Below are 16,234 nucleotides of genomic sequence, written 5' to 3'. Positions count from 1 at the left end.
TGCACCTTGTCTGGGACAGAAGGATGCGCCTTCTCCTCTTATCAACTTGTCCGCAGAGGCGGTGAAGAGCCCAGTTGTCGATCCATGGGAAAAACAGATTGGTTGGTATTGATAAGGAGAAGAATGGCCTTCTCCTCTCCACCCATTATGGAGACACCTACAAGGACGGCCTTCTCCTCTCCATCTATTATGGAGACACCTACAAGTAGGACGGCCTTCTCTCCACCCATTATGGAGACACCTACAAGGACGGCCTTCTCCTCTCCACCTATTATGGCAACACCTACAAGTAGGATGGCCTTCTCTCCACCCATTATGGAGACACCTACAAGGACGACGTTCTCCTCTCCACCTATTATAAAGATACCTACAAGAAGAATGACCTTCTCCTCTCCACCTATTATGGAGATACCTATAAGAAGGATGCCCTTTTCCTCTCCACCCATTATGGAGACACCTACAAGAAGGACCTGGTAGAAGAGAAGATCTGGTGGGAGGCTCCACTGGATGGATCCTTGACTTTCTATAACTGGATTAGGAAATCCAGTGTGAAAGAGATCTCTCAGTGCTTGGATTTCTCTGAAGGGCCACCTCTTCTCGGGCTCCTCCTCCCATGAACCTTAGGCCAGAAGTCCTAAGACGGTCATTATAAGGGCTTAATCCCCAACATTGTGCATTGGTTGACTCCCTTCTCATTTTCTGATGTTGCAATGGTGCTAGGTTGGAAAGGAGTCAACGGATTGTGGGTCACGTATGAAGAGATATTTGGGGGGGCAGCCCTACCCCAAAGGGGATGTGAAGAGCCCCCAGTTGAGGGACTGATAACATTGTGGAGTGGGGCAATGGCCTAGAATTGGAAGCAATCAGGAGGCTGTGAGTTCCCTCCTAGGTAGAGGCCAATATTTTTCTATTTCGTGGCACGCTGAGAATATATCTGCTGAACAAAACTCCGGACTGGTGACAGGAAGGGTAGTAAACACTCAGCTCCATTCAGTCGTCCAGATTCCACCCCACAAGGGATTATGGGGTCATTGAATGACCACAATGACAAAAGATAACATTGTCCATTCTCTCATCCCTCAGCAAGGATGGCCTTCTCCTCCCCACCCATTACCTCCAGTGGTGGAGCACCCACAACCTAGAATATAGAATAACAAAGTGGGAAGGGACCTTGGTGGTCTTCTAGTCCAAACCTCTGCTCAAGCAGGAGACCTTAGACCAGTTTTCAATCAATCAATCAATTAGAATGGAGCTGGAAGGGACCTTAGAGGTCTTCTAGTCCAACCTCCTGCTCAAGCAGGAGACCATAGACCATTTCAATCAATCAATCAGAATAGAGCTGGAAGGGACCTTGGAGATCTTCTAGTCCAACCCCCTGCTCAAGCAGGAGACCCTACACCATTCCAATCAATCAATCAATCAGAATAGGGCTGGAAGGGACCTTGGGGGTCCTCTAGTCCAATTCCCTGCTCAAGCAGGAGACCTTAGACCATTTCAATCAATCAATCAATTAGAATGGAGCTGGAAGGGACCTTAGAGGTCTTCTAGTCCAACCCCCTGCTCAAGCAGGACAGCCTAGACCCTTTCAGACAAAGGACTGCCCAATCTCTTCTTGAAGACCTCCAGTGATGGAGCACCCACAACCTCTGATGGAAAGCAAGCTCCACTGTCTTAATTGTTCTCCCTGTCAGGAAATGTCTCCTTTAATTCTAGGTTGCCTCTCTCCTTGATGAGTTTTCATCCCTTGCTTCTTCTCCTGCCTTCAGGTGTTTGGGGGAATAGGTGGACCACCCACCCCTCAATCCAGCCCTCTTCTTTGGGGCAGCCCCTCAAATATTGGAGCATTATTAGGGGAGGGGGGAGCACTTTGTCCCAGGATACGGTTGGTGTGGACAGGAAAGGTTAATCGTGGTCATATCCTGCAATCCTCATTTCGTGTGAAGGGCTGATAGGATCAGATAATGCCGTGCTCTCTCACATCACCACACCACATGAGAAGATCTTTGTCTGAACGGGGCATGGAGCCACAGGTGAGGCTCAACTGGGACACCCTTCCCACAGGGGTTATTTTAGGGTGTGTGTGTGGTCTTCTGCACACCATAGAAATCATTGTCACCTTCAAGGCAGTCATCAAGGACGCAAACACAGAAGGAAGGGGTTGCAAATGCTTTAATCTGTATTGTTGCAAAACTTGCGATAACCGGCACTAGATGACACGTAGCACAAAGGCAAATAAGCAAAGCAAACTACACCATTGTAATATATGTTCTTGGACCCACCTTTAATCACCCATACACCACCACCCCTTCCTGTCCCCCCCAGTGATGATGCCGCCACCTATTAACCCCACCCAGTATTCGCGCGAAGGACAGCAACTCTGTGTCAACTCATAAAGTTCTCACGGTGAGAGGGGAAGGGTGGCTGATGCCTACGAGCCGAGGTGGCACAGTGGTTAGGGGTGCAGTACTGCAGGCCACTTCAGCTGGCTGTTATCTGCAGTTCAGCGGTTCTAATCTCACCGGCTCAGGGTTGACTCAGCCTTCCATCCTTCCGAGGTGGGTGAAATGAGGACCCAGACTGTGGGGGCGATATGCTGTCTCTGTAAACCGCTTAGAGAGGGCTGAAAGCCCTATGAAGCAGTATATAAGTCTAACTGCTATTGCTATTGCTACGAGAATCGAGGATTTGGGCAAATTCATAATGCTGCTCCTCCCTAACCTGAATCGGCGAAGACAACTGCCTGGGACCACTGCGTAGAAATGTCACATACGCTCTTCAAAGGCGGCTACTGTGGCGCACTGGATGGGTTTCCCCCAACATAGGGGGAAGCTTGAGTTCCACAGTAAATGGATTAATTATCCATACAACCGGGAATGGACCTATGAATTTAGGGCCCAACGTCCCACCCGACACCCTAAGGTGGGGGTATTTTGTAGAAAGGAACACTTTATCCCCTACCCTCAACAGGGGTTGTTGGCTCCATTTCTAATCCGAGGTGCCGAGGTGGCGCAGTGGTTAGGGTGCCAGTACTGCAGGCCACTTCAGCTGACTGCTAGTTCGGCAGTTCGGCAGTTCAAATCTCACCGGCTCAAGGTTGACTCAGCCTTCCATCCTTCCGAGGTGGGTAAAATGAGGACCCGGATTGTTGTTGGGGGCAATATGCTGACTCTGTAAACTGCTTAGAGAGGGCTGAAAGCCCTATGAAGCGGTATATAAGTCTAACTGCTATTGCTATTGCTAATCCGCTTGCTTCTTGTAAACCTCAGCTGCTACAGTTCGGACACGTTCCCATATTGACTGCATGGTGTTCTAACCAATCTTTCATAGTCACATCGGTAGAAGGTTCCCGTGGACACTCATAGATAGCAGTGGTGGGTTGCAGGCGGTATGGCCCAGTACGGGCGTGCCGGAGCCTGCCCGGAGCACTGGGTACCATTCTGGTACCGTGCCCCAAAGGGTCCGCCCACCCGCCCGTTGTCCTTACCTGAGCCAAGGTGGCGCAGTGGTTAAATGCAGCACTGCAGGCTACTGCTAGATCAGCAGGTCAGCGGTTCAAATCTCACCGGCTCAGGATTGACTCAGCCTTCCATCCTTCCGAGGTGGGTAAAATGAGGACCCAGATTGTTGGGGGTGATATGCTGACTCTCTGTAAACCGCTTAGAGAGGCCTGAAAGGCCTATGAAGCGGTATATAAGTCTACTGCTATTGCTATTGCTATTACCTTTCTTTAAAGCAGTGTTTCTCAACCTCGGCGACTTGGGAGTTGAAGTCCTCAGGACTTAAAGTCGCCAAGGTTGAGAAACACTACTTTAAAGTCTTCGGCACTTATGCGCGCACGGCGCATATAGCGCCTGCGCGACACTCCGCCAAGCAGCTGGAGTGTTGCAGAAAGGGGCGCTGGGGGGGTAAGACGCATGCGCGCGCTGCAGGTGTTCATGTGGAGGACACACCCACAAAGTTCACCCAACTCACCACCTGAAATGGGGTATACCCCGTACTGCTATGTACCAGGAGAACAATCCACCAGTAGAACAGTTTGTCATTCAAGAGTTCCATTCATACGAGTGGAGGGGGTGGCACACACACCACTCAAACAAATAGGAGTTGTGCGTGGTTCTCTCTCTCTCTCTCTCTCTCACACACACACACACACACACACACACTGGACAAGATCATCAAGCTGGGAAGACGAACAAAGCAGAAGGAGGCCGCTGGGTTTCTAGAAGCGTTGGAGGACTTGGGTGATATTCTTAAAATCCTTTCTCGTCCCGGGAAACTCCATCGGCCCAAGTCCTATCAGCAAGGAGATCCCATGGAATCCGTTCTCCGGGTGCTTCCAGGTGACACGCACCCCGTTGTCGTCCAGCCGCTTCTTGTACAGCAAGCCCTCGTCTCGTAAAATGTCGTATTCGCGGGTCAGAAGGAAGGAACAGGGGTAAAGTTCAGAAGAAAAATCAAACAAAGCACAGGCTTGGCTGCGAGCAGATCTTGCCTAATGAGTACTTAATAAATCACTGGTTTTGTACTGAAACCTTAACTCGATAATTATGAATTAATTAGGATATCGTTGGGAAATTTAACATAGGCATTATGTTATTATTAAAGATTTACTCTTCAGTTCACAGTCCGGGACTAGTAAAAGCTGAACAGTTCCAAGTCCTAACTAAAGTCCTAAGAGTTATTAAGATAATGTCTGAGTATATTGGCAGCAGGACCGAGTAAGGTATTACTTGGTGTTGCTGCTGTTGTTATTATTATTATTATACAATTGTATCACAGCGGCCAGTTGTTTCGCCGGATTTGGCATTGGTTACTAGTCAGGCCCCACCCAGGGGCCTGGGACGTCGTAACGTATTTTCGTAATATGCGTGCAGATCCAAGCAGTGCGGCTTTTTGCATTTGACTGATGGTGATTTTGTCAATTTTTAACTGTTTTAAATGTAATTCCAGTGCTTTTGGAATAGCACCCAGTGTGCCAATTACCACTGGAATTACCACTGCTGGTTTGTGCCATAGTCGTTGAATTTCGATTTTTAAGCCCTGGTATCTTGCGATTTTTTCATGTTCCTTCTCGGCGACCCTGCTATCCCCTGGTATTGCGATGTCTATGATTGTGACCTTGTTTTTCTCAACCAGTGTGATGTCTGGTGTATTATGCGCCAGTATTTTGTCGGTTTGTATACGGAAATCCCACAAGATCTTGACCATCTGATTTTCGGTGACTTTTTCAGGCTGATGTTCCCACCAGTTTGTTGCTGTTTTAATATTATAATTTTTGCACAAATTCCAGTGGATCATTTGTGCTACTGAATTGTGCCGCAATTTATAATCAGTCTGCGCGATTTTTTTACAGCAGCTGTAAAATAGCATTAATAACAATAATAATAGAGGATATGGCAGTTTTAATTTGAATTTCCCGTGTCGCAAAATTAATCTGCGCTCCCTTACCCAACAAATATGACCACGGAGGTAGTTTCCTGGGCGAAGAAGCGACACAGCCTTTCGTGGCTTCCTGAAGTATTGAAATATAAATATAAATCAGAATACATTTATTTTTCCCATTTCTCTCTTAGCCCAAACATTTCTCTGTCTCCTTCATCGCCCAATCAAATAAAAAGAAAATAGACAGTCAAAGACCAGAGACCATAGAAAAACCATAGAAACACTGGAGAAATATCCAGTTTAAAATTCTACAATTTAAATAATCAATAGGAGATAAATTCTACATTTTAAAAAAAATCACCATTTTTCTGCCAGTGTTGCATGGCCGAACTAATAATATACTGTAATATCAATCCTTCAACGCCCTTGCCATTAAATACTACAGTGCAAAAGTGTGCATCGATCGATCAATTACACGTTACACACAATTTGGTCACTGAGTGGGTCGTCATAAGTCAAGGACCATCTGTGTTTGGAGAACTTACGGAAGCTTCCAGAAATGCCCGCTCCTCCGTGAAGCCACACCAGTCCTCGTCTCTACTCAGGGTTGGAAGTTTTGCACCAATAGATCCTCACCGGGACGGTGTCGAAAAGAGTTTCTGTGATGACCAAGTCAGTGGCCCTGAGTGGGAATACACTGTTGATAAAGAGCTTCCACAAGGCAAATTCATGGCAGAAGCCAAGTCTTTCCAGAAGCGCACCCTGCTCAGTGCAAAAATTAAGAATGAAATCAGACAGAATATATATATAGCAATAGCAGTAGACTTATATACCGCTTCATAGGGCTTTCAGCCCTCTCTAAGCGGTTTACAGAGAGTCAGCATATCACCCCCACAGTCTGGGTCCTCATTTTACCCACCTCGGAAGGATGGAAGGCTGAGTCAACCCTGAGCCGGTGAGATTTGAACCGCTGAACTGCTGATCTAGCAGTAGCCTGCAGTGCTGCATTTAACCACTGCGCCACCTTGGCTCTAGGTGGCGAAGGATTCAGGCAAATGCTATCAAAAGCTAGTTCAATCCGAACAGAGCCGGAAGGGGCCTTGGAGGTCTTCTAGTCCAACCCTCTGCTCAGGAGGGAGACCCCAGACCATTTCAATCAATAAATCAATCAGAATAGAGCCGGAAGGGGCCTTGGAGGTCTTCTAGTCCAACCCCCTGCTCAAGAGGGAGACCCCAGACCATTTCAATCAATCAATCAACCAGAATAGAGCTGGAAGGGACCTTGGAGGTCTTCTAGTCCAACCATCCTCTATATCATTTCAATCAATCAACCAGAATAGAGCTGGAAGGGACCTTGGAGGTCTTCTAGTCCAACCTCCTGCTCAAGCAGGAGATCCCAGACCATTTCAATCAATCAATCAATCAATCAGAATAGAGCTGGAAGGGAGTTTAGAGGTCTTCTAGTCCAACCCCCTGCTCAAGAGACCTTATACTATCCCAGATAAATGTTAAACTAGACTTTCTGGTTATCCTCGGGGAGGCATTTCACTTCTCATCCCACCTTCTTCTTCAAGTCTGAGATTGTTGGGCTAAAACCCCCAAGAAGCTTCTTGGATGAGAAGGAAAACCTCTTCAAAGAAAAACCAGAAAGTCCAGTTGCCTCTTGGGAAAAAATAAACTTGGGAATTTTGGTTTTCCACTACAAATTTCTGCTCACCAAATTGCTATTCTGTCCAGGGGAAACCCACAGATCTATTTTATTACATTAACTTATTATACGGCTCTTCTTCTATTAGACTGACTGTTTTTAGATGAGGTTTCTACACGCTGTAAGGTCCCTTGAGTCGTTATACCCAAGAGGCGGCAGTATAAATTCCATAAATTCCATAAATTCCATAAATAAACAAACAGAAGCTAGAATCCAAGGACTTACCAGTGTGAGAACAATGCTGATGCTCAGAGAGAGGAAGCGAAGTTTCCCGCCCTGGCTGATTCCTGGCGGGATATGCATCTTGGTGAAATCGTAGTAAATGACCCAGCCGAGAATTAAAAATGCGACCGAAATGCAGAAATAAAATAGCAGCCACAACCCTTGGCCAAATATCATTTCCATGCTGGAAAGATCCTTAAACTGGAGATGGAATAGATAGATAGATAGATAGATAGATAGATAGATAGATAGATAGATAGATAGATAGATAGATAGATAGATAGATAGATAGATGATAGATGATAGAGAGAGAGAGAGAGAGAGAGAGAGAGAGAGAGAGATATGATAGAGAGATAGATGGATAGATAGATAGATAGATAGATAGATAGATAGATAGATAGATAGATAGATAGATGATAGATGATAGAGAGAGAGAGAGATGATAGATGATAGACAGATAGATAGATAGATAGATAGATAGATAGATAGATAGATAGATGATAGATAGATAGATATGATAGATAGATGATAGATAGATACATAGATAGATAGATAGATAGATGATAGATAGATATGATAGATAGATGATAGATAGATAGATAGATAGATAGAGATGATAGATAGATGATAGATAGATAGATAGATAGATAGATAGATAGATAGATAGATAGATGATAGATGATAGATAGATAGATAGATGAGAGAGAGAGAGAGAGAGAGAGAGAGAGAGAGATTATAGATAGATGATTGATAGATAGATAGATAGATAGATAGATAGATAGATAGATAGATAGATAGATAGATAGATAGATAGATAGATAGATTTTCCTGGTAATCTAGTCAAAAGAAATTGCAGGCCCAGCTTAATTTCCTTTGTGTGTCCGTGTCCGGGTCTGTGTGTGTGTGTGTGTGTGTGTGTGTGAGGTGTGCATTGCCACGTCGTCCTTTTAAGAGTGGGAGAGTGATTCCCTCTTCAACCGCAACCTTGTACTCCTACATTGGGCGTGTTTGGTCACCCCGTGTTCTGAAATCGAGAACAGGTCGATCTCTTTCCAAAAGGTTCCCTGTTTGAAAATTACCCCATTTGACTTAGGTTTTCAACTGTTTAGATTGCTCAGCAGATTAAATATCAATTTTAATTATGGCCTTCGTGATGGAGATATGCTAGTTGGCCAGAGCAACTTTTCCCCAGCTGAGATTAAATAGGTAGTTCTTCTAAGAGGTGGGTCACTATAGGAAGAGAAGAGAGGAGGGGGAGAGGAGAGGACCAGAGGGAAGAAGGAGAGAAGAAGAGAGGAGAGGAGAAAAGAAGAGAGAAGAGGGGAGGGGAGGAGAAGAGGGGAGAGGAGAGAAATCTGGCTCAAGGTCAACTCAGCCTTCCGTCTTTCTGAGATGAGTAAAATAAGGACTCAGATTGTTGGGGGCAACAATGCTGAGTTTGTAAACCACTTAGAGAGTCAGCCTATCACCCCAAACAAACTGGGTCCTCATTTTACTGACCACGGAAGGACGAGTCGACCTTGAGCAGCTGTGTTGTTGGAATCGAACTCCTGACAGCTGGGCAGAGTTAGCCTGCAATCCTGCCTTCTAACCATTGCCCCCACCACCACTGCTCCCAAGTCCCCTCTTTTCAGTGCCGTTGTAACTTTGGACGGTCACCAAGCCAACTGTCGAGGAATACCTGTGGAGGCTCCATCCAATTCTCGGGAAGGAGGCCAGCGCAGTGTGACGTTGGGTTCACTTGGGAAGGGTGGAGTTTTCTCCAGAGATAGGAGATAAAGCAGAACGTAACTTTTGATCTTCTGCTACTTGCCCAACACATTTTACAACCTGCCCTACGCATGGCGTTACAAAACCAAAGATATTGCAAGAGATAGTAGCAAGGCTGTTTTTTCCATGGTGCCCGCAATGCCAGCCTCACACAGTAAACAGAATCCAGAAGCAGGAAGGGGGGGGGGAACCTGGAATTTCCACAACGATCTCCTTAAGGAACACAGAACGCTAAAATAAAATAAAAACCCGTTTATTTATTTTCTCTTTATATGCTGCAATGCAAGAACAAGGGACTGGAACTCATCCAGGCGTACATTTAAACGAGTCGCCGCAGAATGGTGAAAGGGATTTTCTTCCCGCGCTTTCCGTCTTCCACAAAACGCAACGCCATGGTGAGAAAAGACAAATTTACACTTAGGCAAGAAATACGCCGTCCGGTTTTGGTCACCATGATACCAAAAAAACAACCAACCATACAAGAAAGAAAGAAAGAGAAAGAAAGAAAGAAAGAAAGAAGGAAGGAAGGAAGGAAGGAAGGAAGGAAGGAAGGAAGGGAGAGAGAGAGAGAGAGAGAAAGAGCGAGAGAGAGAAAGAAAGAAAGAAAGAAAGAAAGAAAGAAAGAGAAAGAGAGAAAGAGCGAGAGAGAGAAAGAAAGAAAGAAAAAGAAAGAGAAAGAGAGAGAAAGAAAGAAAGAGAGAGAGAGAGAAAGAGAGAAAGAGAGAGAGAGAGAGAAAGAAAGAAAGAGGGGGGAGGGAGGGAGAGAGAGAGAGAAAGAAAGAGAAAGAAGAAAAAAGAAGAAAGAAAGAAAAAAGAAAAAGAGAAAAAAGAAAGAAAGAAAGAAAAAAGAAAGAAGAAAGAAAGAAAGAAGAAAGAAAGAAGAAAGAAAAAAGAAAAAAGAAAGAAAGAAAGAAAAAAGAAAGAAAGAAAGAAAAAAGAAAGAAATAAAGAAAAAAGAAAAAAGAAAGAAAGAAAGAAAGAAAGAAAGAAAGAAAGAAAGAAAGAAAGAAAGAAAGAAAGATGTTGAGACTTCGGGAAGAGTGCAGAGGAGATCAAACAAGAGGATTGGGGAGAGGTGGGATTGAAAAATTTGCAGGGGGGGGGTCATCCAGTCCTTCTAACTACCGGTAGGGCGAATCAGATTAAAAGTAACATCTGGTTCATCCTAATGATCTGAATCCCCACCTGGATTAGGGGACTGGAGACTAAAAGATATGAAGAACGGTTGCAGGAACTGGGTATGAATGAAAAGAAGAACCAGGAGAGACATGATAGCAGTCTTCCGATATCTCAGGGGTTGCCTCAAAGAAGAGGGAGTCAAGCTATTCTCCAAGGCACCTGAGGGCAGGACAAGAAGCAATGGATGGAAGATCATAAGAATAACCCAACCTTTTCAATCGGAATAGGGCTGGAAGGGACCTTGGAGGTCTTCTACTCCAACCTCCTGCTCAAGCAGGACACCCTAGACCATTTCAATCAGTTAATCAATCAATCCATCCATCCATCCATCAGAATAGAGCTGGAAGAGATCTTGGAGTTCTTCTACTCCAACCCCCTGCTCAAGGAGGAGACAATATACCATTTCAATCAATCCATCAATCAATCCATAAGAATAGAGCTGGAAGTGACCTTGGAGATCTTCTAGTCCAACCCCTTGCTCAAACATGAGACCCTAGACCATTTCAATCAATCAATCAATCAATCAATCAATCAATCAGAATAGAGCTGGTAGGGACTTTGGAGGTCTTCTACTCCAACCTCCTGCTCAAGCAGGAAACCCTAGACCATTTCAATCAATCAATCAATCCATCCATCCATCCATCCATCCATCCATCCATCCATCAGAATAGAGCTGGAAGAGATCTTGGAGGTCTTCTACTCTAACCTCCTGCTCAAACATGAGACCCTAGACCATTTCAATCAATCAATCAATCAATCAATCAGAATAGAGCTGGTAGGGACTTTGGAGGTCTTCTAGTCCAACCCCCTGCTCATCCATTTCAGACAATGACTGTCCAGTCTCTTCTTTTTTCTTAAAGACCTCCAAGGATGGAGCACCCATTACATTAAAGAGGCTTCCCCTTAATTCCAGGTTGCCTCCCTCCTTGATTGGTTTGCATTACAAACAAAGCAGGAGAATAGCAATAGCAATAGCAGTTAGACTTCAATACCGCTTCATAGGGCTTTCAGCCCACTCTAAGCGGTTTACAGAGTCAGCATATCACCCCCAACAACAATCCGGGTCCCCATTTTACCCACCTCGGAAGGATGGAAGGCTGAGTCAACCCTGAGCCGGTGAGATTAGCAATAGCAATAGCAGCTAGACTTATATACCTCTTCATAGGGCTTTCAGCCCTCTCTAAGTGTTTTACAGAGTCAGCATATTGCCCCCACAGTCTGGGTCCTCATTTCACCCACCTCGGAAGGATGGAAGGCTGAGTCAACCCTGAGCCGGTGAGATTAGAACCGCTGAACTGCAGATAACAGTCAGCTGAAGTGGCCTGCAGTACTGCACCCTAACCACTGCGCCACCTCGGCTCTAGGAGGCCGCCGCTGGGTCTCTAGAAGCGTTGGAGGAATTGGATGACACTTTTGAGACTGCTTCTCGTCCCGGGAAACTCCATCGGCCCAAATCCTATCAGCAAGGAGATCCCATGGAATCCGTCCTCCAGGTGCTTCCAGGTGACACGGACCCTGTTGTCGTCCAGCCGCTTCTTGTACAGCAAGCCTTCGTCTCGGAAAATGTCGTATTCGCACGTCAGAAGGAAAGTCTCCGGGAACTGTCGGAGGACGTCGTCTTCCGTCAGGAGTGGCGAAAACCTGGCTTCGAAAATTATCTCGCATTCCTTGAAAAGGTCTTCTGAAAAGGGACCGGGTACGAATGGCACGTATCCCCGGCGTTTAAATTTTTCCGGAATATGTTCGTGGCTGATCCATTTTTGGTACTTGGCCCTGAGGTGTTCCGGAATGTAAGCCTGGGACATCACACTGTCGATGTTCAATTTCGTTGCGGCGAGGTAAAACAGGCCAAAACGGATAAAATTTCTCCTCAATAAAAGGGGCACCGATTGGTTCTGCTGGTAAGAGGGCAAGTTGAAATCCAGAGCTTGGAGGAAAGGGTAGAGTAGGACGTGGGCCCTGACGCGGGGCAGGTCCGTTCTGAAGACCAGTTCTTGAGAAATGGCCAGCACGAGGGCACCTCCGCTGCTGTCGCCACCCAACACGATCCGTTGAGGGTCCACGCGGAACTCCGTCGCGTTCTTCAGAAAGTACGATATGGCCGCGTAGCAGCCGCGTTGTTGAGCTGGGTAGGGGTGTTTTGGTGCCAATGGATATCTAAACCAACAGTAAATCAAAAGGAAATCTTTCAAATGCATTGGCATTCCTATGATTATTATTGTTGTTTTTGTTGTTATTATTATTATTATCCTTATTGGTATTATTTATAGGTATAGTATTATTATTTGTAGATATTATTATTATTATTATTATTATTATTATTATTATTATTATTATTATTTGCTTTATTGATTAAACATGAAACTCAGCCAGCTGAACATTCAAAAATGCATCACAAATACCAGCAAGAAAAATGGTCTTGAATATAGTCCAAAAAAGTGCCTTAAAATTCCCCGGAAAATGGTCTGGAAACAGCCCAGAAAGTGCCAGAATATGGCCCAGGAAAAGGCCCCAAAATGGCCCAGAAAATGGCCTGAAAAGTGTGAAAATGGCCTGAAAATGGCCCAGAGCTATTAAGGTAATGTCTTATATAGGCAGCAGGACCGAGTAAGGTATTACTTGCTGCTGCTGCTGCTATTATTATAAGTAGTAGTAGTAGTAGTAGTAATAGCATTAATAACAATAATAATAGAGGATATGGCAGTTTTAATTTGAATTTCCCATCTTGCAAAATTAATCTGAGCTCCCTTACGCGACAGAGACGACCACGGAGGTAGTTTCCTGGGCAAAGAAGCGACACAGCCTTTCGTGGCTTTCTGAAATATTAAAATTATAAATAAACATAAACATAAACATAAACAATATAAATATAAATATAAATATAAATATAAATATAAATATAAATATCAATATCAATATCAATATCAATATCAATATCAATATCAATATCAATATCAATATCAATATCAATATCAATATCAATATCAATATAAATATAAATATCAATATCAATATAAATATAAATATAAATATAAATATAAATATAAATATAAATATAAATATAAATATAAATAATATAAATAATATAAATAATATAAATATAAATATAAATATAAATATAAATATAAATATAAATATAAATATAAATATAAATATAAATATAAATATAAATATAAATATAAATATAAATATAAATATAAATATAAATAATATAAATAATATAAATAATTAAATATAAATATAAATATAAATATAAATATAAATATAAATATAAATATAAATATAAATATAAATATAAATATAAATATAAATATAAATATAAATATAAATATAAATATAAATATAAATATAAATATAAATATAAATAAAAATAAAAATAAAAATAAAAATAAAAATAAAAATAATATAAATATAAATATAAATAAAAACATAAATAAAAACATAAATATAAATAATATAAATATAACTATAAATATAACTATAAATATAACTATAAATATAACTATAACTATAAATATAACTATAAATATAAATATAAATATAAATATAACTATAACTATAAATATAAATATAACTATAACTATAACTATAACTATAACTATAACTATAACTATAAATATAAATATAAATATAAATATAAATATAAATATAAATATAAATATAAATATAAATATAAATATAAATATAAATATAAATATAAATATAAATAATATAAATATAAATAAATATAAATAATATAAATAAATATAAATATAAATATAAATAATTATAAATAATATAAATATAGATATAAATATAGATTAAATCTAAATCTAAACCTAAACCTAAACCTAAACCTAAACATAAACCTAAACATAAACATAAACATAAACATAAACATAAACATAAACAACATAAACAACATAAACAACATAAACAACATAAACAACATAAATAATATAAATAATATAAATAATATAAATAATATAAATAATAATATGAATATATCAATTTTTCCCATTTCTCTCTTAGGCCAAACATTTCAATCAAATAAAAACAAAATCAAGTTTATTACAGTCAAAGACCAGAGACCGGGAAAAAAAATAGAAATATGTGTAGAAATATCCAGTTGAAAATTCTAGAATTTAAATAATCGATAGCAGATAAAATCTATATTTAAAAAAATCACCCCAGAACGCCGCAGCCATCATAAGTACAAGTCAGGTTGCTAAGTGTTTGCACTGGGAAGAGTCGTAAGTGTGAACAACGGCCCTAAGTCCCCCTTTTTGTTTGTGTGATCCCGGGGGGATGTGGGAGAGGTCATAAGGGTGAAAGACAATTCCTAAGTCCCCACCTTGTGACTTTGAACGGCACATATTGTTTGTTTTGAATTGCACCCCCTCCCTAATGATTGTAAGCCGCCCTGAGTCCCCTCAGGGAAAAGGGCGGCCTATAAATCCAAATAAACTAAACTAAACTAAACTAAACTAAACTGAATGAGTCGTCGTAAGTTGAGGACCGCCTGTGTTTGGAGAACTTACGGAAGCTTCCAGAAATGCCCGCTCCTCCGTGAAGCCACACCAGTCCTTGTCTCTTCTCAGGATTTGATGTTTTGCATTGATAGATCCTCACCGGGACGGCGTCGAAAAGCGTTTCTGTGATGACCAAGTCACAGGACCCCACTGGGAATATCCCGTTGACCAAGAACTTCCACAAGGCAAATTCATGGCAGAGGCCAAGTTTCCCCAGAAGCACATCCTGCTCAGTGCAAAAATTAAGACTGAAACCAGGCAGACAAAGGCTATCAAAAGCTAGCTCAATCAGAAAAGAGCCGGAAGGGACCTTTGAGGTCTTCTAGTCCAACCCCCTGCTCAAGAAGAAGATCCCAGACCATTTCAATCAATAAATCAATCAGAATAGAGCTGGAAGGGACCTTGGAGGTCTTCTAGTCCAACCCTTTGCTCAAGAAGAAGATCCCAGACCATTTCAATCAATACATCAATCAGAATAGAGCTGGAAGGGACCTTGGAGGTCTTCTAGTCCAACCCCTGCTCAAGAAGAAGATCCCAGACCATTTCAATCAATAAAACAATCAGAATGGAGCTGGAAGGGACCTTGGAGGTCTTCTAGTCCAGCCCTCCTAGAGACCTTATACTATCCCAGTTAAACTAGCCTTTCACTTCTCATCCCACCTTCTTCTTCAAGCTCTGAAGTTTTGGGGCTAAAACACCCAAGAAGCTTCTTGGATGAGAAGGAAAACCTCTTCAAAGAAAAAAAAAGCAGAAAGTCCAGTTCCCTCCCTTGGGAACTTTGGTTTTCCATTACAAATTTCCGCTCACCAAATTGCTATTTTGTCCAGGGAAAACCCACGGATGGATTTTATATTACATTGATTTATTATACGGCTCTTCTTCTATTAGGTTGAGATGAGGTTTTGCATGCCATGTGCGAATAGGCGGCAGTACAAATTCCCTAAACTCCATAAATGAGCAAAAAACCAGAAGCTAGAATCCAAGGACTTACCAGTCTGAAAACAATGCTGACGGACAGATAGAGGAGGCGAAGTTTCCCGCCCTGGCTGATTCCTGGCGGGATATGCATCTTGGTAAAATCATAGTAAAGAACCCAGCCGAGAAATAAAAATGGGACCGAAATGCAGAAATAAAATATCTGCAGCCACAACCCTTGGCCAAATATCATTTCCATGCTGGAAAGATCCTTAAACCGGAGATGGACTAGATAGATAAAATAGATAATGGATGGAGGGATGGAAGGAGGGAGGGAGGGAAGGAAAGACACACAGAGAGAAAGAGATAGATAAATAGATAGATGATAGAGATAGATAGATAGATAGATAGATACATAGATAGATAGATAGATAGATAGATAGATAGATAGATAGATAGATAGATAGATAGATAGATGATAGATAGATAGATAGATAGATGATAGATAGGTAGGTAGGTAGGTGGATGGATGGATGGATGGATGGAT

At 42.0% G+C, this 16,234-nt stretch overlaps 1 protein-coding gene across 2 annotated transcripts; it reads right to left on the bottom strand.

The window, feature by feature from the left end:
* Window positions 1-11,503: 11,503 nt before the first annotated feature.
* LOC148042616 (arylacetamide deacetylase-like 4) lies at window positions 11,504-15,946 on the bottom strand. 2 transcript variants are annotated; one of them, XM_087701938.1, is made up of 4 exons: window positions 15,764-15,946; window positions 14,778-14,998; window positions 13,014-13,073; window positions 11,504-12,418 (listed from the first exon to the last, which is right to left on the bottom strand). In XM_087701938.1, the coding sequence occupies exons 1-4, from the start codon at window positions 15,944-15,946 to the stop codon at window positions 11,644-11,646; spliced, it is 1,239 nt and encodes a 412-aa protein (XP_087558064.1). In that variant the 3' UTR covers window positions 11,504-11,643. The 2 variants fall into 2 exon arrangements, with proteins under 2 accessions (XP_087558064.1, XP_087558063.1); XM_087701937.1 differs by having other exon boundaries at window positions 13,014-13,077; window positions 14,782-14,998.
* Window positions 15,947-16,234: the final 288 nt, after the last annotated feature.

The sequence above is a fragment of the Thamnophis sirtalis genome, unplaced genomic scaffold (genome assembly GCF_051295495.1).
Source record: "Thamnophis sirtalis isolate CommonGarterSnake01/CBP01778 unplaced genomic scaffold, rThaSir2_p1.2 scaffold_15, whole genome shotgun sequence".
NCBI lineage: Eukaryota > Metazoa > Chordata > Lepidosauria > Squamata > Natricidae > Thamnophis > Thamnophis sirtalis.
Note: the sequence above shows the minus strand (reverse complement) of the source record. Positions and strands in the feature narration are given on the sequence as shown.